Source organism: Callionymus lyra, chromosome 12, assembly GCF_982586985.1.
Source record: "Callionymus lyra chromosome 12, fCalLyr1.hap1.1, whole genome shotgun sequence".
Lineage (NCBI taxonomy): Eukaryota > Metazoa > Chordata > Actinopteri > Syngnathiformes > Callionymidae > Callionymus > Callionymus lyra.
Genome location: NC_141829.1, coordinates 14,667,748 through 14,693,915, shown reverse-complemented (window position 1 = coordinate 14,693,915; position 26,168 = coordinate 14,667,748). Strand labels below are relative to the sequence as shown.

General features: G+C 37.2%; 1 protein-coding gene across 1 annotated transcript in view; it reads left to right on the top strand.

Moving 5' to 3' along the window:
* Positions 1-26,168, top strand: part of myo10l3 (myosin X, like 3) — a 65,513-nt gene that overhangs the window by 16,995 nt on the left and 22,350 nt on the right. Inside the window, exons 3-20 of the mRNA XM_087803481.1 lie at positions 5,773-5,931; positions 7,665-7,852; positions 7,925-8,059; positions 8,118-8,256; positions 8,415-8,499; positions 8,579-8,685; positions 9,419-9,548; positions 10,678-10,796; positions 12,799-12,945; positions 14,703-14,803; positions 15,010-15,076; positions 16,379-16,471; positions 17,671-17,739; positions 19,886-19,968; positions 20,035-20,143; positions 21,873-21,953; positions 24,342-24,466; positions 24,523-24,631. Of these exons, the coding sequence (XP_087659607.1) occupies positions 5,773-5,931; positions 7,665-7,852; positions 7,925-8,059; positions 8,118-8,256; positions 8,415-8,499; positions 8,579-8,685; positions 9,419-9,548; positions 10,678-10,796; positions 12,799-12,945; positions 14,703-14,803; positions 15,010-15,076; positions 16,379-16,471; positions 17,671-17,739; positions 19,886-19,968; positions 20,035-20,143; positions 21,873-21,953; positions 24,342-24,466; positions 24,523-24,631 (2,046 nt within the window). The remainder of the gene's footprint in view (positions 1-5,772; positions 5,932-7,664; positions 7,853-7,924; positions 8,060-8,117; positions 8,257-8,414; positions 8,500-8,578; positions 8,686-9,418; positions 9,549-10,677; positions 10,797-12,798; positions 12,946-14,702; positions 14,804-15,009; positions 15,077-16,378; positions 16,472-17,670; positions 17,740-19,885; positions 19,969-20,034; positions 20,144-21,872; positions 21,954-24,341; positions 24,467-24,522; positions 24,632-26,168) is intronic.

Here is a 26,168-nt window from a genome sequence, read left to right as displayed (position 1 = left end):
GCTTTTTAAATCATAGACATCCATTGTCGTCATTGTTGTAGTTCACAATATCAACATGAACATTCATCTTATTGTAATTCATCTAATTATGTGTGCTGTTGGTCTTCCTGTTATCTATAATTTATTTTGAAGGTTTGATTCTGGACCCAGATGCTTAAAAGTTGTATTTCAGGATGTGACGTCTATGTGAATAGTAAAAAATAATATTTGACCATTTAACATTTTTACTGTTAGTAAATGCACGCGTACGATCATGTAACTACACTTAAAGCAAGTATAAGTTGCAACGTACAAGGACAGTTCCCTCTTTGTAACTCCAGGCCCACAAAGATTGAGTGAGCCGTGGAAAAAGAAAACCACAAATAAAACCTCTCCAGCCATGAGAGGAAAAGCTGATCGTTCTCCAGACCAGTTATATTAATATTTCCAAAGACTCTGAAGAAGTTGGCTTTTCCGAGTATTTAAGGTTACTGGAAAATTATATAGTAGTGGATGAATATATTACGGAAAAATAATGTTATTATTTGAAATATACAAACAACTTTTTAACTCTTATATCTTCGTTCTTTAATGGTTTTAGAGGGGAAACGGTTAAAAATTGTGTATTTTTTGGAATTATTAAATGCTCAAAAGAAGGAACAAAATCAACATAAGTAATAACAATTTAACAGCTTTTCCAAATGAACTCCTTTTATTTATCAATAGAGACATTAATCCATCCTTAATAAATATGATATATAATATATATTATAATATATCTGATATATTTATATATCAGAACAAGGTTTGGTTTAAAAGTTGAACCATCAACTCTGCAGATGTCCTTGTGGTCTGTTAAACAAGATCGTTAAAAATCTATTTTTACTTTTCTTAAAGAGGAGCATTATGTCTTTCTAAATAATTGAACAGACTGGATACTAAAAGAAGAATCTTTAAAGCCTCGAGGCATCTTTTGTCTAAAGTGCATATCATTGACTCTCTTGATAGAATATTCAGCAACTGTTCAATATTAATGACTGAACTACTTTTCCTGTCAATGTTTATCCAAGAGTACAACTGAGTACATGAAGATACTGCTACTGCTCTTTTGTTTTTTTTTGTGTAGAACTTTGTCAGTGTGTGTCTGGGTGTATGTATGTGTCTGTGTGTTAGTTGTTTGTGTGTGTGTGTATGACTCTGTGTGTGTGTTTGTGTAAGTTGGTGTCTCGATGTGTATGTCTGTGTGTGTGTGTGTTTGTGTGTATGTCTGTGTGTATGTATTTTTGTGTGTGTAGTTTGTGTATGTTTTTGTGGTATGTGTGTATTGGTGTGTATTTTTCTGTGTGTGTATGTCTCTCTGTGTGTGTGTGTCTCGTGTGTATGTTTCACCGTGTCTGTTTGTCTTTGTGGGTGTGTTTGTGTGAGTGTGTGTCACGGTGTCTATGTCTGTGTATGTGTGTGTGTCTTTGTTGTTTGTGTGTGTCCATGTATGTCTCTTTGTGTTTGAGTTTGTGTTTGTGTGTCTCTGTGTGTGTCATTTGTGTATGTGTGTGTGTGTTTTTGTGGGTGTGTGTCTCGGTGTGTATATCTCTGTGTGTGTAGTTTTGTGTGTGTGTCTCAGTGTGTGTACTTGTATGTGTTTATGAATGTCTCTCTGTGTCCATGTCTGTTTGTGTTGTTTTTTGTGTGTCTGTGTGTGCTTGTGTTTCTGTGTGTTTGTGTCTTTTAGTTTGTTTCATGTCTGTGTGTGTGTGTGTATTTATGTCTCTGTGAGTCTAAGTGTGTTTGTGTGTGTGCATGTCTGTGTTTGTGGGCGTTTATCTCTGTCTGTGTATGTCTGTATATGTTGTGTGTACGTGTGTGTCTGTGTGAGAGACTGTGTCTATGTGTGTCTGTTTGCCAATTTGTGTTTGAGTTTTTGTACGTGCGTGTGTGTGTGTCTGCGTGTGTTACTTGGCTGTGAATCCTGTGATTGTACAGAGAATATTGGGAATGTTGAGGCTAATAAACAGACTTGCTCAGTGATGTGAGGTCCAGCAGAAAGTTTACTTCTTCATCATATATTGTTGTAGATTTATGTAACCGTGTTCTAACATGCAAGTGTCAGGGTTCTAGCCAACGGTGGCTGGCGTTCCTCTCCAGGTTTGTGATCTACTGATCCAAGATTTAATGTTTTCACTTTGATGTGGTTCACGTTTAAGTGCTCAGACCCCCAGGAGACAGACTCTCTTCACAGCGACTGAAGCTCTTTTTCAGTCCACATGTCATCATCCATGTGTGTCTCTTCGCTAAGATACAGAGTCAGAGCAGCTTGTGGTTTGTGTGTTTGTGGGCGTGTGTGTGTGTGTGTGTGTTGGGCCACATGGCAGCAGCTGAATTAACAATGACTTGTTCAACTGTCCATGTAAGGAGGACTTAAATCCTGCCACCTGGACGACAAAAACATTGATAATTACATTTAAATAATTAAATTCATCAAGGTTTTTGAAGAAATAATACATTCCTTTCTGTTGATTGAATATTCATCAACATTTTAGGGTAAAAATTGTCAAGTTTGGGCATTTTATCAATTGTTTTTAAGGCTTTTATGGTTTTTTTCAAATTAGAATAAATAAAATGTAGCATTTATTCAAAAATAACAGCAGAACAGTTTAAAGAAGTGAAATAACAAATTTAAAAGTTAATAGAAACCAGAGTAAAATAAAGGAAATCATGCTTTTCTATTTCATTTATGTGTAGTGGAGACAGTAAGCTGTAGTCTGAGGCTGGATATAAAGAAACCGGACAAATTGTGTTTTAGCAGCAACATATTGGAATCAACTCTTCCCAAATGTGAGCCTTAAAGTGTCCGGGCCCTGCAGATATTGACGCTGGAGGTCCAAAATAGGTCATTGACGGGTCCTTCTTTCGGTACTGTTGGTCAATAGAGCCATTATGTGAGTGCACTTAAGAAATTACATCTCTGTGTTGTTGTCACTTCCAGTAAGACCCGCTCGATCCATTGATTTGGACGTGTTGAAAATTGGATTTCTAACACGGTTTTTAGTGAATATGCTCAAAAATAAAGCTCAGCCCATACAGATTCAGAGCCAGGGGACCCTCAGTGTGTGGAGGAAGACCCCGCCCTATGTGTGAATATTCAACAGGGCTGGAACAAAGCAGCTGCAGGGTGTGGCATCATCCAGAAGGAAACAAAAAGGGTTTTGTTTCTCCCCAAACTGTAGCCTGTTTCACTAAGTCAGCGCTTTGAATGAGGTTTATAATCACTTGGCAGTTTACTTTTATTAAATTATTTTAATAATACAGATTAAATACTAATTAAAATATACTTTTTTTTTTAAATCCACTTTTTCTAAATGTATCTGCTTATTTTTCCATTAACTAATTAATAACCTCTTCCAATATATAGTTAAAGTTCGGGAACACAAACAAATGTCTGTTAATAATGTTGGGAAAAAAGGTTTAAGGGATAATAAACGACTACAAATGCCAAAGAACCAATATAAACAATATATTAAATGCTAAATAGTTCACCTTTTGTTACTTGATGTATTAATTCTTTCCATAGTTACTATATTTTTATGTAAATATACATTTGTTTCCTATTATATTCAGATTTTTATTCCCCCCCCGATTTTTTTAAAGTTGATTTTATTTTTTTAGACTTATTTAACAACTGGAAATGTTTAATTAAATTTGAAAATTACGCTATAACAAATATATTTTGTCAAATGAATTAAAGCGATGTGGAAAACCTAATTTACTTTATTCACATTTTTTAAATGTATTATTGTGACTTCAATGTCATTATTTGCTTTACTCAAAAAGACAAAACCACATGTATAATGATGAACGAACCGTTTATAAGATGATGACGAGCGTTAAATGAGATAATCCGGTGTTGTAATCTCTTTCTCTTTACCGTAAAGATCACGGTTGAATCATGTGCTACGTTTGTTCAGAGTAATGATCCTGACAATAGAGAACTTGATGAATCAATGTTGTGTCACGTGTTGACGTAGATTGAAGTCGGCGTTACGACACCCGGACTGGGAATATTGATCCTGTACAAACATGTTTTTTATGATCATTTCAGCCAATTAGTTAAATGTATTATTTAGGATTTTTAACGTCCAACTTTAAGTTGTGTATTTAATCCCCCTGTCAACTCCTACAGGTCGTCTTTTGGCAAGTGTAGCTGGCAGTGATGAATAAATCAAATAAGGAGGAGCAGGACAAGAATGTGAAACATCTTCTGATGCTGGAAACTCCCTCTCTTCCTCATTGCAGGAGCATATCTGATGTTTCAGTCAGGAAAACTCCCTGAAGGCCTTAAGCGTGAAGTTTTGAACAGAATGTGATTCGGATCAAAGACAATCTTAACAAAAGACCGATCAGCAGCAGAGATGGTTTCACAAGAAATCATATGAACACAAACTCATTTTGGATCAGAAATATTTGCGTCCAGGTTTGTTTACGTGCCAAAAATAAAACGGGAAAATGAATATAAATTAGTATTTAGTGTAGACTTTCACTTGAGGCTATTAACTCCTATACTCGTGTCAAATCCATCACAGTAAACTTTAAGCATCTGTAGATAACAGAAAAAAATGTCTTTATCTGAATGTACTTGGTTCAGCAACATCAAACTAAATGAAGAAAACAGTCCAAGTTGTTACTTATTTGATATACTGGTCATATTTATTCTCTAATATGAGTTGAATGTTAACAAGGAACTTTGTGAGAGTTTCAGCTGTTGACTTTACATTTTTTTTTATAGTTTTCCGCCATATTTCCTATTTTTTTCTCACTCGACCGTTGTTTTAACATCCAGGGATTTTGACTCATCAAAAGAAAACTCATCCTGCGTATCATGAAGTGATCATGTGGTTGTGCAATGATGTATTTTATTTTAACACTAGGTGGCAGTGTAATGATGGTTTCATTAGTAAAGACTCTGTTTCGTTACAGTAAGTTGCAATGATTGACAACAACACACTCTTTTTACAGCTATTTTATTCATGTTTGAATCCTGAATAAATAACAGCGGCATTTCTCATATGCTGGTTCAAAATCCTCTAAACTAACGGTGACCTCAATCACAATAAGTCACGGTAAGAGGTTTTGAAATAATAATTCAGATTAAGGATGATTGACGGAGCGGCTGATCCAGACAAAGTCAAATAAAACCTTGCTGGATGACGTCACCCCCCCCCTCATGTCTGAGTGTCTCATAATTGTGTTAAGTTTTGTTATGACTTACACACCAGCATCCAGAGTCAACAAAAAAAGCATTTTAAATGTATAAATATTTTACGAGCCGTGTCATGATTCAGTCTGTGCTCTTAGGATGATACGTTTCCTCGAGGCACGTGTATTTTTATACCAAAACAAACAAGGTTAGTGTTTTTTATGAAGCGGCTTTGTTGCCATAAATCTTCATCAGCTGCAGGCTTGGCCGGAGCTTTGGACCAGAGCAGGCTTTTTAAAAATTCTATTGCTGTTGTGAGTCCAATAATCAATGCCTGTATGTAAAGATTTAGTCAATAATTGATTGATTTAAAATACAGCATCTATTTAGAAGCAGCAGGGGGTCAAGTCCTGCATAAATAAATGAATAAAATATGAGAAAAATATTGTGATTTATAAACCTTATTGGCCTAAATGAACATCATTAACTTATTTGGTGTCTACATTTGACTTTTACTGTATTTTCCTGTTTCTATCTAGACATCAACGGAATGTAGGTTTTGAGATGGATCTCGATGAACCTATTTATGTGTCGCCTTTTAGGTGATGTACCTGCAGAGGGCGGAGCTCACCAGAGAGATGGTGTTCCCGATGCACCCGAGCAGCGTCAGCGGCGTGGAGGACATGTCCACACTGGCCGAGCTGCACGAGGCCGCCATCATGCACAACCTGTTCCTGCGCTACAACAAAGACAGCATTTACGTAAGTGTGAGCACAACAACTAGCTCTGTGGTTCTCAAGTCATATTCACGTTTGACAATTATGAGGTTAATAAAGAATATATAATGTTCTTTATTGATATTTAAATATATTTTATACTTACATTCACATATCAACATAGCACATGTGGCTCCCATGAACGTATCAGAGCAAATAATCTGATATTTAAACTGTTTTTCAATCAATTTCATATATAATTACACACAATTAGCTACTTGTTTTAGTAAATAGGGGATAAATACAAACATAAATACATATTCAAATAATATAAAGGCAAGTTTAGTTTCATGAAATGTATTCTTATCATCTATATTGGTTATTGACATAAATTAAATAGTCATAAAAATATCAAAAGAGGAAAAGAGAGGAAAATAAAAAACAAGGAGCACAATATATATTTTTTAATAACGCACAACTTAACAAACATCGTTTTTTTATTTGGATTTTTTATTCATATTAACTAGTGATGTGTTGATGAGGCCTCATGAAGCAGCTGATACTGTATCTTGATACAGTTTAAGGACCACTAGATGCCGCTCTCTGTGGAAATGATACTAGGTTTCATTGAATTAGTAGATCAGAGCTAAAGATTATAAAGCAGGGAGCGACATCTAGTGGCCTTTAAAAATTTAGATCGTGATAAAAGCGATGCTGTATCACGAAGCCTCATCAACGGATCACTAATATTAACTATTAAGGTATTGTTAAAGGGCCCACCATTGTTATAACAGAGGTAACAGAGGCACAGTTTTTAAGGATCAATTTTAATTTTTATCTGCATAGAAACGTCATCTCAGAGTTTCTGATGTCTACTACCCTGACAAAAATAATAGCTAGAGTTTAATAACTTTTCAATTAGTCACTGAGTGATGTGACAACAAAACTTCAAACATGTAAGCTAATACTAATGCTAGCTAAGCCTAGTTTAAAGACAGGGCTCCCCAACTTTTATTTGCATCATGGACCTGTTTAATGTGTTCACACACCAACCTTTAGATATAAACAGTAAAAATAAAATATCCTAAAGCATTAGCAGGACCCCTGGACTGGATTTTCTGTGACAGGATATTCCATAAAGTGTTTTGTTTTACTCGTTTTCACTAGTTTAGAGGTTTTTTTTTTTTTTAGTAAACTTGACTGAAACAAGTGTCTTTACGTGTCAAGAGAACCAGGCTAACGTTACTTTAGAGAAAATATGATTAATAAAACATATTTCGGACAGTAAAAATCAAAAGAACAGAAATTATATAAAATTATTATTAATGTTTTTGTTATCTCTTTGCGCTTGATGGAGTCTACTGACTCCTTTAAGAAACATCTTAAGACGTTTCTATTTGTTCAGGCTTTTCCTTGATTTTCTGGAACTCCTGTGTTGTTCTCAGTTTTATCTTGATCTTTAAAGTATATACTTTATTTAATATTGTTTTGATTGTTTAAGCGCTTTGTGACCCTGGTCTGGAAAAGCGCTATACAAATAAAAAATACTTACTTACTTACTTACTTATTATTATTATTTTTAAAAAAAGTATGAAAAGACAATAGTTTTAAAAGGTTGTGTCATGAACAAAACTCCAAGTGAGCGTGTATTTTGTTATAATTATTATTATTATTATACTTATTATATCAAAGTATTAAAAGACAATAGTTTTAAAAAGTTGTGTCATGAACAAAACTGTGTTAAAATGAGTTTGTATTTTGTTCATCTTCTCCTCCAGACCAACATCGGTTCCATCCTGGCGGCGGTGAACCCCTACAAACAGATCCCCGGACTCTACGACAACCCCGCGGTCGACCTCTACAGCAAATACCAGATGGGGGAGCTCCCTCCTCACATCTTCGCCGTGGCCAACGAATGTTACCGATGTCTGTGGAAGAGACACGACAGCCAGTGTGTCCTCATCAGGTGACGCTCCTGCGGAAAATCCACGAAGATAACGATCAATCTTAACTCGTTCTTTGGTTTTGTGTCTATAAGTGGCGAGAGCGGCGCCGGGAAGACGGAAAGCACCAAACTGCTGCTGAAGTTTCTCTCGGCCATGAGCCAAAACTCCACGGGTACTCCTGCCTCAGAGAGGACCACGAGAGTGGAGCAGGCCCTCATCCAGAGCAGGTACCAGGGATAATTGTTCCGGTTTTAATGTGCATCTTGATGACACTTTTGTCTTCAGTCCCATCATGGAAGTGTTCGGGAACGCCAAAACCGTGTACAACAATAACTCCAGTCGCTTCGGAAAGTTCATCCAACTACACTTTTCCCAGAACGGAAACATCCAGGGCGGCTGCATAATAGACTGTATCCTTAAAAATGTGATTTATTTTAAAAAAAAAGGTTGCATTTTATTATTATTGAACTTAACTCAAATCTATCAGATCTACTGGAAAAGGTGAGCTGACCCCATGTGAGGTCATGAACTTATTTTGTGAAATGTATGACTTAAAGAAAAAAATGTGCTTTTCTCTTCCAGAACCGAGTGGTTCGGCAGAATCCAGGAGAAAGAAACTATCACATCTTTTATGCACTTTTATCGGGAGCAGACAAGGACCACAGAGGTTGTTGCTTAGTTACAGTAGTTTGTCTTAAAATCGCAAACATGATTTGTTTTACCTCATCATCTGTTGTGTGTTCCAGAGGAGTATATGTTGTGCGAGGGTCCAGAGTCGTATCACTACCTGAGCCAGTCGGGCTGCATGAAGGACAGAAGCCTGGATGACAAGCAGCTCTTCGACAGCGTTATGGTGAGAATGTTTTATTTTATTTGTAAATATTAAACGTGTGTATAACATTTTTTTTTTTGGTATGGCAATATATTTTACATTCAACCTTATATTAATAATTTATTCTATTTCATAAAACAAACATTTTTCCCCATCGCTGTTTTACAAAAACCTAACTTCACTTGTACACCTCTAGAGGGCGCCAAACCCCAATGACTTACTTTACGTGAAGTCGTCTCCTGCCGTTTCGAGATGCTCATTATGGAGAAAACATATTTTTTCGAAGATAATTTTCATGTTCATTGGTACAATTACCTTCCACATTGACCTCTAAAAACTTCAAATAATTTGCTGACCCAGAAATAAAAAAGGAAAGCATGCATTTTTAGTTATAAATGAAATGATAAGACAGTATAATTTAATTGTTTACAATTGTATTTACTTTTAAAAGAAGACTCAAACAGACCTGCAATCTTTACTAAAGCTCAAATTAATTTGTTTCGGTAGATTAACACTTTATTTTTGTAGCTATATTCAGTTTCAATGGCGCATAACTTTCCTTAAATGCTCTTGACACGATCAGTGTTGCTAACACCTCCTATAGAAACAAATAAAATGATCATATTTATTCTTATTTCCTTATCAGTGTTGTGAGGAGCTGATATCAAATTTAAAGGAAATAGATTTTAAAAATGTAGTTTTAAGTTTCACAATGTTTGAACGTGTAACTGAACGATGACTGTCTCTCCTTTAGGCTGCGCTCAAAGTGATGGAGTTTTCTGAGGAGGAGATCAGAGATGTTTTTAAGTTGCTCTCTGCCGTCCTCCAGATGGGAAACATTGAGTTTATGACAGCAGGAGGAGCTCAGATCACATCCAATGGAGGTATGGGAGCAAATAATGAGAATGAATACAGCGAAAATTGATTCAACCCTTTGAGTATTTTCACTGTTAACGGTACATGTTTTAATCCAGTAAATGCAGTTTTTTTGGCTCGTGTTGCCATAAAAATGTACCCAAATTTCAAATATTAATATGTGAAAGTATTTTAACTTAATGCCATATTTTAGGCATTTCAATTCCTACATGCAGACATTTTTTTATGAAGGTAGGTTTGTTTCTTTATTATTCAATATAAAAATATGATTCTATCAGCAAGAAAAGTTGCAGAAAACATGTTTTCTATCGAAAGAAAAAAAAGTTTTGAAAAATGAATTGAATAATTAATTCATTTATATTCTTTACCACTTAATCCCTTATGGGGATTGTTGGGGGCTGGAGGCCTATCCCAGATTCTACGGGCTAGAGGCGGGGGACACCCTGGACAGGATGCCAGTCTAAAGAAACATTTCTACCTTCATAGTTAACGTATTAAAAATAATTGTCTGAATTACATTATCTGAATTGAAGCCATTTTTAGGGGATTTAATAATTAAGACTTCAATATTCTACTCACAATATGGACCAAACAAAAAAGGATTAGTTCAATTAAAGAAAACTGTTTTTAATTTTAAAGTGTTCAACCACTTTTTTATTGAAACTTTTTAAATTAAACTTTTTTTTATTGAAGCATATCTTTTAATTTAATTATAAAGAAACAAATCTACCTTCATAATTTACAATTACATGTTAAAAACCGAATGAATTGCCCAAAACGGTATTTAGTTTGCTGTCATTTTCAAACATCTTCATGGCTGCGATGTTTACCATCAGCTTCGTGAAAACAAGATGATGTTCCCATGTTCAAAGATGTCTGCAGAGGTGGTTACGTGTGCATGTCGTGCAGTTTGATTGACGCACAACAGCAGACAGAGATGCCAACAGGCTGAAACACGAGCCCTGGAGGCTCTTTTGTCTGCAGCGTCTGACCTCTTTTCCAAAGAATCAGTGAACTACAGTGACGGCGCGCTCTAACTTACAGACTAGAGTTTCCTACACACTGTATACGTCGACTGCCTTTTTTGTTCAACATAATCAGGAGTAACTTGAGTTACGTCTCTTGTCTCGTTCGCAGTGGTCAGTAACGTCAGCGAGCTGCTGGGCCTGGACTCCTTCCAGTTGTCGGAGGTGCTGACCCAGCGCTCCATGATCCTCCGGGGAGAGGAGATCTGCTCGCCGCTCACCGTGGAGCAGGTAGTCTTTTTTCCATCTTCTTCGTCCACCACCCTCCCCCCCGGTGTCACACGCTTCTTCGCCCCCCACCCCCAGACCCCCCCGACATGCCTCTCCTGATCCCTTGCGTGACTGCCAGCCATTTCCTGCTTTTTGTCCTGCCAGATCCCCGGCACAATAAAGCCGTCGTGATAGCGATCTGAGTCAAAAAGCACAATGCTGTTAATTACTGGGGTAACCCCCCCCCCCTTAACCAGACCCCACCCTATTTTCTGGTGTCACTGTAAGAGAATTCTGATGCACACACTCAGCTCACGCTTATAAACAAGAAAAAAAAACGAATAAAGTCACAAGAAGCTTTTCATCGCCGGACAAAGACTTCACTCCTCCAGTGCTCGGCCTTTGAAGCAGCTCCTCTCTAAATGGAGCTTATTATTCTGCTGCTGGAGAATAGCTTCTTCTCATTGCGGTCAGGGGTCACCCTCCCCTCCCCTCCCCTCCCTCCCCCTCGGAGATCCTGGAGCCACCAAAATTTCTGTGGCTGGAGGTGACCGGGGTTTTCATGGATGGCTCAGACGCCCCGAGGGCATTGTTGCTCCAAATACAGTACCGGCCACCGCACCGTGTTTTGTTTTCAATTTAAACACAATGCCCCTGGAGGAAAAGGTAGCCCAGTGGAGTGGCAGCCGGGGGGGAAAATCCGAGCCGCATCAGCTGCCAAGTGCGGAGATTTTTGTTTGACTGGAGAGAATAGTTTGACGCGTCGTCGACAAACACGGATCATGTTTTTGGCGTATGTTTTAGTATTCCGCCGCTGTGATGATGTTAAATCAACCTTGCGCTCCGGAGTTCACCTAAGGTCACGTTTGTTTTGATTTGCTGTAAAGAAGCTTTTTTAAAAAAACATACATTACAGTAGTTTTAACACTGGTTACACAATATATTCTAAGATAAAAAATATAATTCTAATTAAATAAATGTTTTCATAATTATTATTATTATAATTGGACATATTAAACTGTTTAGTAAAGTTGTTATAAAATATAGATACACCTAAATAATATTGAGATTCTTTTCCCCTGATACTGAATCAATAATCAACATTGTCTTGTTAATTGTTTTATTTAACATAATTTGTTTTTGCCTTAGCTTAACTTATATATTATACTTATATAGTTATTTTATGGTTTATATTTCAAGAAAATGTGCATAATATAATACGATTTTTTTTAATTTACAATTCATACATTCAAATATTCACAGGGTTTGCTAACTTTTGTTGTGATTAAACTTCCGGCCCCTAGACCTTAAGGAACAATGAAATCCAGCGAGATCCCTGGTGATAACTGAGGATAAGAGGATACAGTTGACTCCAGCAACTTTTAAAGCTGATGCACGGACATATTTTGGCTTCGAAACAAATGAAAGCAGTTACAACTTTGATGCCAGGATTTAAAAAGTCCTATCCTATAAATGTGAATAATATCAATAGATCTGGGAATCAAATTAATGACACCTTGTCAGATGAAATTCTCAAGTTTTAAAAGCTCCAACGGTTTTTCCTACTCATTCTAAAACATGTTGTGGAATCAATAATATACATTAAAACAAACGTATTTTGGATTAAATCAGCCATCTTCCCATTTAGGTTAACGTTATGATATCTTAAAAGCTTACTTGTGAAGTGTGTCTTGCTTTACCAAAGTTACTTTGTGATCCACTGGTGAATCTACATCTACACCCATAGATACCTGGACGTCCTCTGAGTTTTATCAGGGAATCAGAGATAAACATCTCCTTTAATCAAGCAGATGTTTTGAGAGTCATATTGTTTCTGGTGACAATCCATGCTGTGTGTTTGGATAACAGAGAGTTGAGTCTGCACACGTTCGTCCGATACAACAGACACTCGTTGTTCATACGGTCTCCTGACAGAGGAGATCAAACGTATGCGGCGATAAGTCGGGTTCCGAGGAACTGTTTACATCGGCTGCCATGGTGACTATCACGTCTTGGATTATAGGCCGTGGACTCGCGGGACTCGGTTGCCATGGCGCTTTATTCTCAGTGCTTCTCCTGGATCATCATGAGGATCAACCACAAGATCAAAGGCAAAGACAACTTCAAGTCCATTGGCATCCTTGACATCTTTGGCTTTGAGAACTTTGAGGTAAATGACGCATATTACAATCTTGTGTTTTTATATCTATGTGTCAATGTGTTGAATCTATTACTTAAAAACTCAGCACTTTTTGAAACCACAAAAAAGATTCTTGATGGATGAGCTGGACTCACTGGTGACAGTTGCTGAGAGGAGATCATTGAACAAACTACTGTCCATCATGGGCGATGACAGTCATCCTCTGAACACTGTCATCAGTGAGCAGAGAAGCAGAATGAGTGCACGAATGCTCCTACCCAGGTGCAAAACAAATAGACTCAGGGACTCATTCATCCCTCGGGCTATTAAATTGTACAATTCTGAGTTCGGGGGCAGGAGTGGAGTGAAAGTATCTGGATGTTCTGTTCTATGTTAGTCTTTGTATCTTTGTTTTTGTTGTTTTTCTTTCCTTGACCTATGTCCTTTGTCTTTGTCTTTAGACTTAGATTGTGTCATCTTGTTCTTCCTCTTTATGTTCTTCTTATTTTATTTTTTATGTATTATTTTTTATTGTTTATGAAAAATTGCTGGCTATTGGTAAAAAACTATTTCCCAAAGGAGACCTCCTGAGGGATCAATAAAGTTGTACCTTACCTTACCTTACCTTACCTTACCTTACCTTACCTTACCTTGATAGATGGATGGAATAGATAGATGATTGGTGTATTAATAGATAACATGTCTAGTGTATGGGTGGTTGATGGATGTATAGATTATGATGAATGGCTGTATTAGGATGGATATATTAGGATTGATGGATTATCTGGTATGGATTATCTGGGATGGATTGATACATTTATTTGGATAGATAGAGGGGTGGATTTATGAATTAGGATGGATGGATTTAGGTAAATGGATTGATTATGATGGATGATTACATTGATTTGGATGGATGTATAGATAAGGATGAAAGGATTAGTGGATGGATGGATAAAAATGGATGGATACATTGATTTGGATGGATGTATAGATAAGGATGAATGGATTAGTGGATGGATGGATCAGAATGGATGGATACATTTATTTGGATGGGCAGGTGGATTAGGGTCAATGGACGAATCGATGAGTGTACAGATGTATGTATGGATGGATGGATGGATTGGAGTTAATGTTTTGGTAGGTGGACAGATGAACGGACGGATGGATGAGGGTGAATAGATAGTCGTATGGGTTGGTGGGTGGAAAGATAGATGGATGGATTAGGGATAATGGATGGGTTGAACGATGGATGGATGGATGAATGGGTGGATGGGTTAGAATGGATAAGGATAAATGGATGGATGGATGGGTTGATGGATGTGTTGGTGGACAGATAGATGGATGATGTATAAGGGTTAATGGATGGATGGAAGGAGGAACGGATTTGGGTTGATTGGTGGATGGATTAGGATTAATGGTTGGGTGGACAGATGGATGGATGATGTATTAGGGTTCATGGATGTGTGGAAAGATGGATGGATTGGGGTTGATGGGTGGGTGGATTAGGATGGATGGGATAGGATTAATTAATGGATGGATGGATGGATGAATGGATGGGTGGGTGGCCAGATGGATGGATGATGGATTAGGGTTTATGGATGTGTGGAAAGATGGATGGATTAGGGTTGATAGTTGGATGGACTAGGATGGATGGGTTAGGATTCATGAAAGGATCGATGGGTGTACAGAGGGATGGATGGATTAGGGTTGATTGATGATGGATGGATTCGAAAATGAATGACAGATGTCTCTGCCTTGGTCATAAATTCTCTGCCTCTTATTTGCAGGTGAACCGGTTCGAACAGTTTAATATCAACTACGCCAACGAGAAGCTCCAGGAGTATTTCAACAAGCACATCTTCTCCCTGGAGCAGCTGGAGTACAACAGGTAAACCAGCCTAACTGAGTTGGACACAGACCCGAGGAGAGCGGGTCACACTGTTCCAGGATAGATCCAGCTAAAGATAAAGTGCACGATTCTCCCAAGACAGTTGTTTTCTCGACACGGCTCATTACATCACGCGTCGCTCTCCACAATACAGCCATTGTTCCCGCGGCGTGTTATTATTTATGTGGTGGTCTTTGTCCGCGCAGGGAGGGGATCCAGTGGGAGGCCATAGACTGGATGGACAATGCTGAGTGTCTGGATCTTATCGAAAAGGTAACAGACAGACGGTCACCACTTCGACCGCCGACCGCCGACCGAAGCTTGATGACCTCGCCGTTTCTACATTGTCCTCCGTCTCCCACTCTGTCATTACGGCGTCTGATTCTGCATGTTGTTTGCACAGTAATGCGCACCAGTCGGTGGTTAGAGGTCGACCTGAAGAAAGTTTGTGTATTTTCATCGCCAGAGTTTAGCATTTAGCCCCTTACAGAAGATCTTCGGTTCCAAAACAAAGACAGAGAAATTGAGCAATTACACAAAAACCAAAAGTTCAACTCTATAGCAACCACTGACAAATATTAATTTTCATTTAAAACCGATGCTGCATAGATCATTATTATCCAGTGATGCCCTTTAATTATGGTTAGAGTAGTTGAAGATTGAATTAAAGGAAAGTCCTTGTTGCTTGATTTATCTGTTTATTTAAAATATTTTATGAAGATGAAGTTGAAATGAAGGGATTACATGATATTCTGGGATTGTTAGGAGCCGTCGAGCCAATGAACTGACAAAAGAAATTAAAATGAAAACTTTTACAAAATAGGTCCATAAGGTTGTTTTTAATAAAAAGTTCAAGTTGTTATTGGATTTAAATATTATTTATTTTTACATTAAATTGAGTTTATCATCGGAATAGTGAATGGTTTGATTTAACAGTTCAAACTTTCAATGTCTTTAGTGAATTAAGCTTTTTTTTTTTTAAATATTGAGTCAATAATGTGAATGCATTTTGTTTTACACAAAATTTGGTATTTTAATTTCAATTATTCAAAAATATTTTAATTTTTTACATTCAATAAAAATACTGTGGTATATATTTTTTGAATTGTCACAATTAGAATATCATACGCTATGTGGAAAAAAGTAATTTATTTTTTAAATATTCTATTGAAAAGAATATAATTAAATTATAAAAAACTAAAAAATGTACTAAAAATAGATTCAACCTTTGCATTTATACACTATTCAATATATAACTTAATTCAATTATTAAAAAAAATAGTAAAATCACCAAAAAACATTTTGATAAAATATAATATTTAAATGTTCAATATTGTGATGTCACTGATATACTTCTATTTATTTTAACATTCTGAGTATGAATCATGAAATAACTATAGACAAAACTTTATTTTTAAATGCATTTTGCAATATCTAGAATACTTAAAAAAGATGTTTAACCCAGTTTTTGAAATGTTATGAATGTTGTGTTTGTGTTTTTCTGAATGTTTTCATAGCTACACCTGCATGTTATTGTATTGTGTTTGTGACTGAACTTAACCTGGTTTCTTTCAGAAACTGGGCATGTTGGCTCTCATCAACGAGGAGAGTCGCTTCCCCAAAGGCACCGACTACACCCTCCTGGAGAAGCTGCACAGTCGTCATGCAGTGAGTACAGACGCACACCAGCTTCAGGTGCAAAAGAAACAAACAAGCCACCAGCGCTGCCTCACACGCACACATGACAATGCTGAAACTTGATCACCATTCTCCAGGTCTGACCAGCTTTGTGTGCAGGAGAAAAGAGTGTTTTAAGAAGTTTTCTATGGCTTAAGGAAACAGGAGAGCCATGAAAAAAAGAAAAGAGCGAGAACCTGCCTGACCTTTTTTTCCTGAGTCTATTTTTGAAAGTATCATTTCTGGAAAATCTATTTTAAAGGAATAAAACCAGTTCCTATATTTTAACACTTGAATTAACTTTTCTTTTAATGTCAATCAATAAATATAGATAGATAGATAGATAAACTTTATTGATCCCTCTGGAGGTCGCCTTTGGGAAATAGTTTTTCCAGCACAAAGCAACGCAGACGATACATTCATGGAACAAGAAAAAAGTGCAATAAAAAGAAAGTGCAAGATAACACAATCTGAAACTAAAGATAAAGAACAGATCAAAGAAAAATTACGAAGAAAATACAAAGATTAACATGGAATATCATCTTTTCACTCCACTCCTGCGCCCAAACTTACAATTATACGAGGAATTAATTAGTCCCTGAGTCTATTAGTGTTGCATATACTGTTTGTACTTATAGTACTTTCAAAAATGTGTAATTAATTACTTTTTTTTTATTATTAAAGCTTTGTTTTGCCCTCACATTTTTTTCTTTAGTGTGACTTAAAAAAAATCGGTTTCTATTGAAAAACAACACAAGTGTGAACATTTTTCCTCCGACATTTAAACTATTTATCTCGAGTACTATTCATTATTTATTCTGAAAATAAGTTTTATATTTGCCGAGCATAATACCTGTTTATGTTATTATGATATTCTTATATATTATAATAGTTCAAAGGTTTATCAAAATTAAACTTATTCCTAAATCCTAGGTTCCCCTGGGGTTAAAGATTTACAAATCTATTTTCAGCACTTTAAGGATAAAACACACACAAAAAAAGTTTCATTATTTGGTCGAAGGTAGATTTTCGGATTGCATTTTTGTCCTTTGATCTGTGTGTAATCTCCACTTGTGATGTCAGCTTCCATTAACTCTTAACCTCGTGTCGAGCCATCCCTGGATTGTGTAAAATATGGAATGCAGAGCATTTTTGCAGGAATCCTGACCAGTTCTTCCTCCTTTCCACAGACAAACCAGTACTATGTCAAGCCGCGAGTGGCTGACCACCAGTTTGGCATCAAGCACTACGCCGGAGAGGTAATTAATAAAAAATAAAAAAACACAACCGGGGCCAAGGTCGCGGGTCATGAAGCTTTATGAATAAGTCGCTTTAGGAAGTGGAATACTCTCACTGTCTTTTTTTTTACTAAACCAAAATCCGCTTTGGGTTATTGCTGAACCTTATGTGTACTTCCTTTTGCCTCATCCTCTTTTTTTTCTTTTTTCTTTTTCTGGGTCATTTGACGAGTGCTGGCAAGAAAGAGAGGTTTAAGACCGGACAGATCAGGGATGATAGTAAATCTGGACTGGAGGAATGTGATCCCGGGAGGGAGTGGGGGGGTGGGGGGGTTAAAGATTTGCCTTGATAAAGGATGACCTTATAAAGCCTTTTCTCAGACAAGGTCCCCTCAGTGCGAGTCATGGCAGCCCAAGTCATGAGCCTGGCAAGGATGTCTATGGTAATGACCCGGTCCAGGGCGGACAGACGGCCTCACTGGTTGTTCTCTCTCTCGCCCTCCCTCTCTCTCTCTCTCTCTTCAGTCTCTCTGGAGAGTTTTGTTCCGTCTCTCAAAGCTCCTACTGTTCTTGGATGGACGCTGAGACTCGGGGGGGGGGGGGGGAAGATGGTGGCGTCCTCACTGGAATCAAGTTAACATGATGCGACGTCCTCTCAATTAAGACGGAAACTTTAACCCACTTACACGACAACCATCTTTATCAACGCTTAAAAAACCGTAATATAAACAAGAGACAACAAAGGAGACAAAAGTCGGCGGCAAACACAAGCAAAAAACGACCACATCATAGAAGTCGTTTTTTTTGCTTGGCTAACCCTAATGCCTTCTGATGAAATGTGGTGTTTTGGCATCTGGAGACATTTTAGTCGACTTGTTTTGACAAATGTGTCATCACAAGCCGAGAAGAAAACTACGAATGCCATCAGTTTTGTTTGACTCTCGCCAATTAGAGAGCAATTATTGTGTCACGTAAAGTTGTCCAGACGCTTCTTTGACGCCCGTGAATGGAAAGTTAACGCTGAGACATGCATGTCAGGACCATGTGGAGATTTACTGGGTTCCTCTCACACGGTGAGCGTGAGTGGATAAGCTGCTCGGGTGAAGCTGGCACAGAAACATTAGAACAGGTGAAGGCGTTAACACACAACCAGTGGCGCAGAGTGACATTTAAACAGATCTAACAGCATATATATGTACTTCTCCCATCATGCAACCGTACTGTCTTTAAAGTGAAAGTTTGTCTTTTGGAGAAACTAAAAGCTGAAAATCGCAGATTATAGATTATTGAAAATGTATTAAATATGACATAAGATATAAGATCTAAAACATTTAATCTAAATGAGATGTTTTTCATTTTTCTTTGGGGTCTTCTGCCCCTTACAATTACCAAAAGGAGTTGAAATTTTGTAAACTTGTCTTACTTACTGTATAATACAATTGGTTTAAATTCTAAAAAAATTGAATGTATTTTAATGTTCATAGGAGGACCCTTTTAGCCCCCTTTAGTTAAACACATGAGGGTTGATAATCCTTCTGGATGTTATTCTGACTTACTATGTAATAAATATGCTTTAAATTTCATTAATTTTGGATGCATTTTAATTTTTTTGGCGTCTTCTGCCCCCTTACGATTAACTAAAGGAGCTGAAATTCTAGACCTTTTTCTTACTCACTGTATAATTACAATTAAAATCTGGGTTTTTTTTCATAGGGGGTCTTCTGCCCCCCTCTATGCCCCCTTTCCAGTGACCCAATCAAGGTGCCCTCCCCCCTAAAATATTTACTGATTTTATTTACAGATGACTTGTCTAAATCTGCCTTACTTTTTATGTACTAATCATGGTTTACATTTCATTAAAATGGGACATTTTTGATTTTTCATCAGAGTCTTCTGCCCCCATCTCGTCCCCCTTTACAGTCACCGAATCCTAATGAATGTGCCCCCACCCCTAAAATATTTACTGATTTTATATTTATATTTAGGATTTATCTAGATTTAACTTACTTGCTATGTACTAAACATTATTTTTTATTTTCATGGGGGTCTTCTGCCCCCCTTTAGCATAGAGCTGATTGTGTTCATTGATATCTATATATACAGACGACTCAACTGAATATTTGTATTTTTTGTTCATTTTATCACTCGTTTCCTCGTGTCCTCCCAGGTGCTGTATGACGTACGTGGGATCTTGGGGAAAAACCGGGACACCTTCCGAGACGACATCCTGTTCATCCTCAAAGACAGCAGGTAGAGTTCTCGCCCGAACCCCCCCGGCCCGGAGCGTCCAGTCACGCTTCATCTGTTCCCCCGCAGGCTGGACTTCATCTACGACCTGTTCGAGCGGGTGGGGAGCAGAAACGGAGACGAGACCCTGAAGATGGGCACGGCCAGACGCAAGCCCACCGTCAGCTCCCAGTTCAGGGTGCGGGTTTTTTGTTTTGTGTTGCTTTTTTTAATTTATGAGCCGCCACGCCCTCTCACAACAGAACCTGTCTGCGCCGCTGACAAGGGTTGTGTTGCCGGTGTCAAGATGCACAGAAAGGATCAGCGAACATGTACTTGGATATTTATCTTGTCAAGATGATTACCGTATGTCAGGCGTTCCTGCCAACACTGATGGGTGATGGGATGTTTAAAGTATGTGGCTGCGAGCTGAGCCCTGCGTGAACCAGGTTTGAGGGGGGTTGAGGGGGGCGGGGGGGGTGTATAGGAGGGCTTAGTGTAGCATGTCCTGACTGCAGAGTGAAGTAGAGGAGCAGGGAAGCATTTGGCTCTCTGCCCCCCCCCCCAGTCTATAGTTTATAAAGCCAGAGGATTATGGTTGATGGCCGGGCATAGAGGGGCCGATCGAGGGGCCGATGACGCCGAGCTCTGCCAGGCCCGGGCCTGGATGGAGACAGACTGTCTGAGGCAAAGCTGACATAGACCGCTAACCTCTAAAGTCCTTGATGTTTATATGGGCTGGAATAATGTAACGTCCGATCGCTGGCGTCGAAGAGGAAGAGACAGGTGTATCAGAATCATCAGAACATTAACATTTTAAATGTATAAATATTACTTATTAATTGTTTTGTTTTTTAAGCATTAAATATATATATATATATATATATATATTTTTATATTGAAATACTAATTTTTATTTTTATTGAATATTTAGTTGAAAAATATAAAATGTATTTATACTAAGAGTTTGATATTCTAATATTAATATTGAAAAAATAAATGATCAAACTTTAAGCCAATCAAGTGAGGCCCTGATGATCACATGACGACACAGAAGCACACGATCTGTATTTTAGTTTTGTCTGCTGGCTCTATCATAACAACATTCTTATAAATATTATTTATATTAAAAAACATTGGAAAATGTAACACTTTTTACACACTTGTAGTCGACTTCTATAAGGGATGATCAGGATTCACACTTTGATTGTTTATACTAATCAAAAAATGTGATAATTAAAAAATGTAATATCTTAATTCAATGTCTTTTTTTTAAATTTGTAACTTCTTAATTCAATATAAAAATGGCACTTAAATTTTTTCGGAAAATATATATATATTTTTTGTTTGTTTTTTATTTTATGAAAACCAATTCAACCTTTTCAACCTTTTCATTTCAATAAAATAATTTAAATTTTCAACATTTTAAAATGCTAACTTCAACCATTAAATATACTGATGCCACTAATGTACTTTAAAGAGAATCAGGTCTCATTTTTGTCCTAGAATATCTTGAAAATACGATTTTTCTGGACTCAAATTTAGTCTATTCACCATTTTTATTTGAAACAATTCATAACAAATATATACTGTAGACATGTTTGTATTCCCAGTTCAATCCTTTCTTCATTGTGTCTGTAGTGAGCCAGAATGGGCGTCTTTTTTAGAAGCCTTTGAGCCGAAGGAACTTTTCATATAATGGAAGCCAGTTGCTAGGATTCATTAGCCGCGCTTTAATGAGTTTTGCAAACCATCGCTTGGCGCTGTGTTCTGGGCGGAGGGCGGTGTCCGAGGGCGATCCGTTTGATGGCACATCGGGAGCATATCATCGGCGTTAGCTAAGCCGTAAGACAATTGCGCTTTGATGCTCAAATATTGTGGGGGGGATTTGTTTTGCACTTTGTCTTGATGTTCTGGTCTTGTTTCAGGATTCTCTTCACTCTCTCATGGCCACACTCAGTGCCTCCAACCCCTTCTTCGTGCGCTGCATCAAACCCAACATGGACAAGGTGGGTCACGTGAAGCCGGCGTTATATTTCAAAGACAGTTAATGGTCTTTATTATCTCAGAATCCGTGTTAAACTTTCAAACTTTAAAGTTAAATCGTGGCTTGAAAAGGCTTTCTGTTGCTGCCACAAGTAGAGGACGGTGCACCCGCACATTCCAGCTACTGTCACCCCTCTTTGCGTCAGGGGTCAGGGGTCGCCGCTGCTTGGCCGAGCCGCATCAGATTTGTGCGAGAGGAATGCAAAGATAAGAGCGCGGTAGCGGGCGCTAGATCTCGCCGCTAGATGAACTCCCTTCTCTTTACCATAACTCCATTCAACTGCTTAAATAAGCAGATTTAAGATTCGATAACAGATGCCTTGACTTCTTTTTTTTTTGATCCGGGGCCGGATTGACCGTCAGTCGCTCACCTCTGCTCCGTCGGGAATAAGCTTGTCCCTGGACTAATCTGATGGAGCGGCGGGGATTGAGTACACAATCCTCTGATGATTACATGCTTCCACATGTTTGCTTTAAAGTCAGTGGGAAAATGTCACTCGGAGGAGAGTCAGCTGTTTTTTTAAGTTCCAACACATGCCACGCCAGTCTCGGATGCCCGAGCGCTGAGCCTCAGACGTCAGAGCTCAGTGGAAGGTGAATGTGTGCGACACATGCTAGAGTACAAGTAGCCTGTAATCAGAGCAACATGTTTGATGAATATCGGCTGTTGTGTGTGTGTGTGTGTGTGTGTGTGGATTACAGCGTCTTAATATGTACAATGATCAATAGGTTTTATGAGGAAGAAAAATGTTGATTGTTACTAAAATGAGGTTTAGACTTCTAAATAAGAACAATTGTGTTTTGATTAATGTTACATTACACATGAAATGTTATTCACATGACACACGTACATAGTCAGTCACATGACAGGCATGATGTTCACAAGACATACTGTAAATACATGATCACATGAGTCACAAATAAAACTTACGTTTTGTTCACCGGGCGTACCTAACGTTTACATGACATAAATAAGTGATCACATGACTCGCATAATGTTGAAATGATAAATACAGTCACATGATACACCTTAATTATCACAATAAACAAAATTACATAAGACACACAAATAATCACAAGGCAAACTTATTGTTAACATTATAAACATAATCCTATTATACACATAAATTCTCGAATTTTTCACACTATGTTCACATGATAAACATATTCCTATTATACACATTAGTTATCACATTATACACACTATGTTCACATGACTCACATAATGTTCACATGATTAACATAATCCTATTATACACATAAATGATCAGATTACTCACATAATGTTCACATGATAAACACAATCCTATTATACACACAGGTTATCACATTATTCACACTATGTTCACATGATAAACATAATCCTATTATACACACAGGTTATCACATTATTCACACTATGTTCACATGATAAACATAATGTTCGCATGATTAACATAATCCTATTATACACATAAATGATCACATTACTCACATAATGTTCACATGATAAACATAATCCTATTATACACATAAGTTATCACATTATTCACACTATGTTCACATGACTCACATAATGTTCACATGATAAACATAGTCCTATTATACACACAGGTTATCACATTATTCACACTATGTTCACATGATAAACATAATGTTCACATGATTAACATAATCCTATTATACACATAAATGATCACATTACTCACATAATGTTCACATGATAAACATAATCCTATTATACACATAAGTTATCACCTTATTCACACTATGTTCACCTGACTCACATTATGTTCACATGGTAAACATAATCCTATTATACACATAAGTTATCACCTTATTCACACTATGTTCACCTGACTCACATTATGTTCACATGGTAAACATAATCCTATTATACACATAAGTTATCACATTATTAACTCTATGTTCACATGACTCACATTATGTTCACATGATAAACATAATCCTATTAAACACATACGTTATCACATTATTCACTCTATGTTCACATGACTCGCATAATGTTCACATGATTATGATAATCCTAATATACACATTAGTTATCACATTATTCACACTATGTTCACATGATAAACATAATCCTATTAAACACATAAGTTATCACATTATTCACTCTATGTTCACATGATAAACATAATAACATGACATGACACACAAAACCTTTTTTTTTTAAAGAATTGTAAATGATTTAATAACAGTAAAAAAGTGTAATTCCATGGTAATAAAAAAAATTTAGATATTCTGAAGCTGATGTAAAGAACAAGATGAAATTTTTAAAAAAAGTATTGTAATCTATTTTCACACAGAGAAAATCTATCATCTAATTCTATCTCATCCATTCACTGTAGAAACCCGACCAGTTTGATTCCGATGTGGTCCTGAACCAGTTGAGATATTCTGGGATGCTTGAAACCGTAAAGATTCGTAAAGCTGGATTTCCTGTCCGGAGGACTTTCAAGGATTTCTACAGCAGGTAACAAATCTAAATAAAAAGAGTTTCATGGTCAAGTCTAATGTTTGTGTCTTCAGGTACACGATTCTTCTACCAGGCAAGAAGCCGTCGAGCGACGAGAGGCAGACCTGCTCCGACCTGCTCCGGCTCCACGACACAAAAGAGTGGCAACTCGGGAAGTCGAAGGTGAAGTTTTGCTCAGACTGTTTACTCGCTTTTTTAAAGACAACACCATGAAGAGATTTGCAGCCTCAGCTGCCCATTATACGTTTAATTAACGCGAGTGCGTCAGAAGGTGTGTAGCATCCCACTTTTTAATTTCCTGACGTCTCGTTTAAATTGAGTTTAACTTCGACTAAAGACGTTACGGCTTAAATGTCCCGGAAAGGTGAGGTCGTCTGAGACTAGAACATAACATTTAGTTCGGTACGAGATGGCGGTCAACGTTTTACACACACTTTAGACATCATTTAGCACCGACAACAGTCTAAATAAGATATATTAACAACATGATGATGATAATTAAGAAACAACACGTTTCTCATCATAGATGAAAGAGCAGTTCTTCTCAACTACTGGCTTAGGACCCAAAAGTGGGTCGTGGAGATGTTTGAAGTAGAGTACGGGACTTTGTCTGGGCATGAACTTGCTTGTATAACCTGGAGTCACAAGTTATAAAACAGTTATTATTATTTTTACAAGTATATACTTTATTCAAACCACTGTCTGAGACTGATATCATGTTCTAAATTTTATTTTATGTAACTAACCTAATGTTCTTAATAATCTTATAGTGACTTTAAAAGGCTATGAATTCTTTTTTTTAATTGAATTATTACAATTTGAATTAAATTATTAAAAAAAAAAGAAGATAATTCAACTTTTCAATATACAATTATTAAATAAATTTAAAAAAAAATCTAACCTTTCAATGTAAGATTTTGTACATTTTTGATTATTTAAAAACATAGTACAAAGCTTAAAAACAAGAACATTTCAGTAAAAATCAAATAAATAAATATTCTGATTGCATTGATATACTTTCATATTTTACTGAACTAACTGTAAACAGTCTATTTTTTGTCTGGCGCTTAACTTGGACTGGATCCGTCCCTTTTTGTGTGATTAAACCCTTGTATTATCTCTGGGTCAAGATGACCCAAAGACCCTAAAAAAACACATATGTTCGTGGTATCCCTTGTGGTGTCTCTGGGTCAAGTTGACCCAAAGGCCCGAAAAAACACAAATGTTCATGGTATCCCTTGTGGTGTCTCTGGGTCAAGTTGACCCAAAGGCCTGAAAAAACACATATGTTCGTGGTATCTTGTGGTGTCTCTGGGTCAAGTTGACCCAAAGGCCTGAAAAAACACATATTTTCGTGGTATCTCGTGGTGTCTCTGGGTCAAGTTGACCCAAAGGTCTGAAAAAACACATATGTTGTGGTGTCTCTGGGTCAAGTTGACCCAAAGGCCCTAAAAAACCACATATGTTCGTGGTATCCCTTGTGGTGTCTCTGGGTCAAGGTCAACAACCTCCACCAGATACATATGTATTTCTGGAAGCCAGGGACCCAGAGACAACACAAGGGATACCACAAACACATTTGTTTTAGGGCCATCGGGTCAACTTGACCCTGAGATAATACAAGGGTTACACTAGTAAATGATCTCAATTTTCAACACGTTTTCAATCTATTTCTATATTTGGGATAACTTCAGTTTCT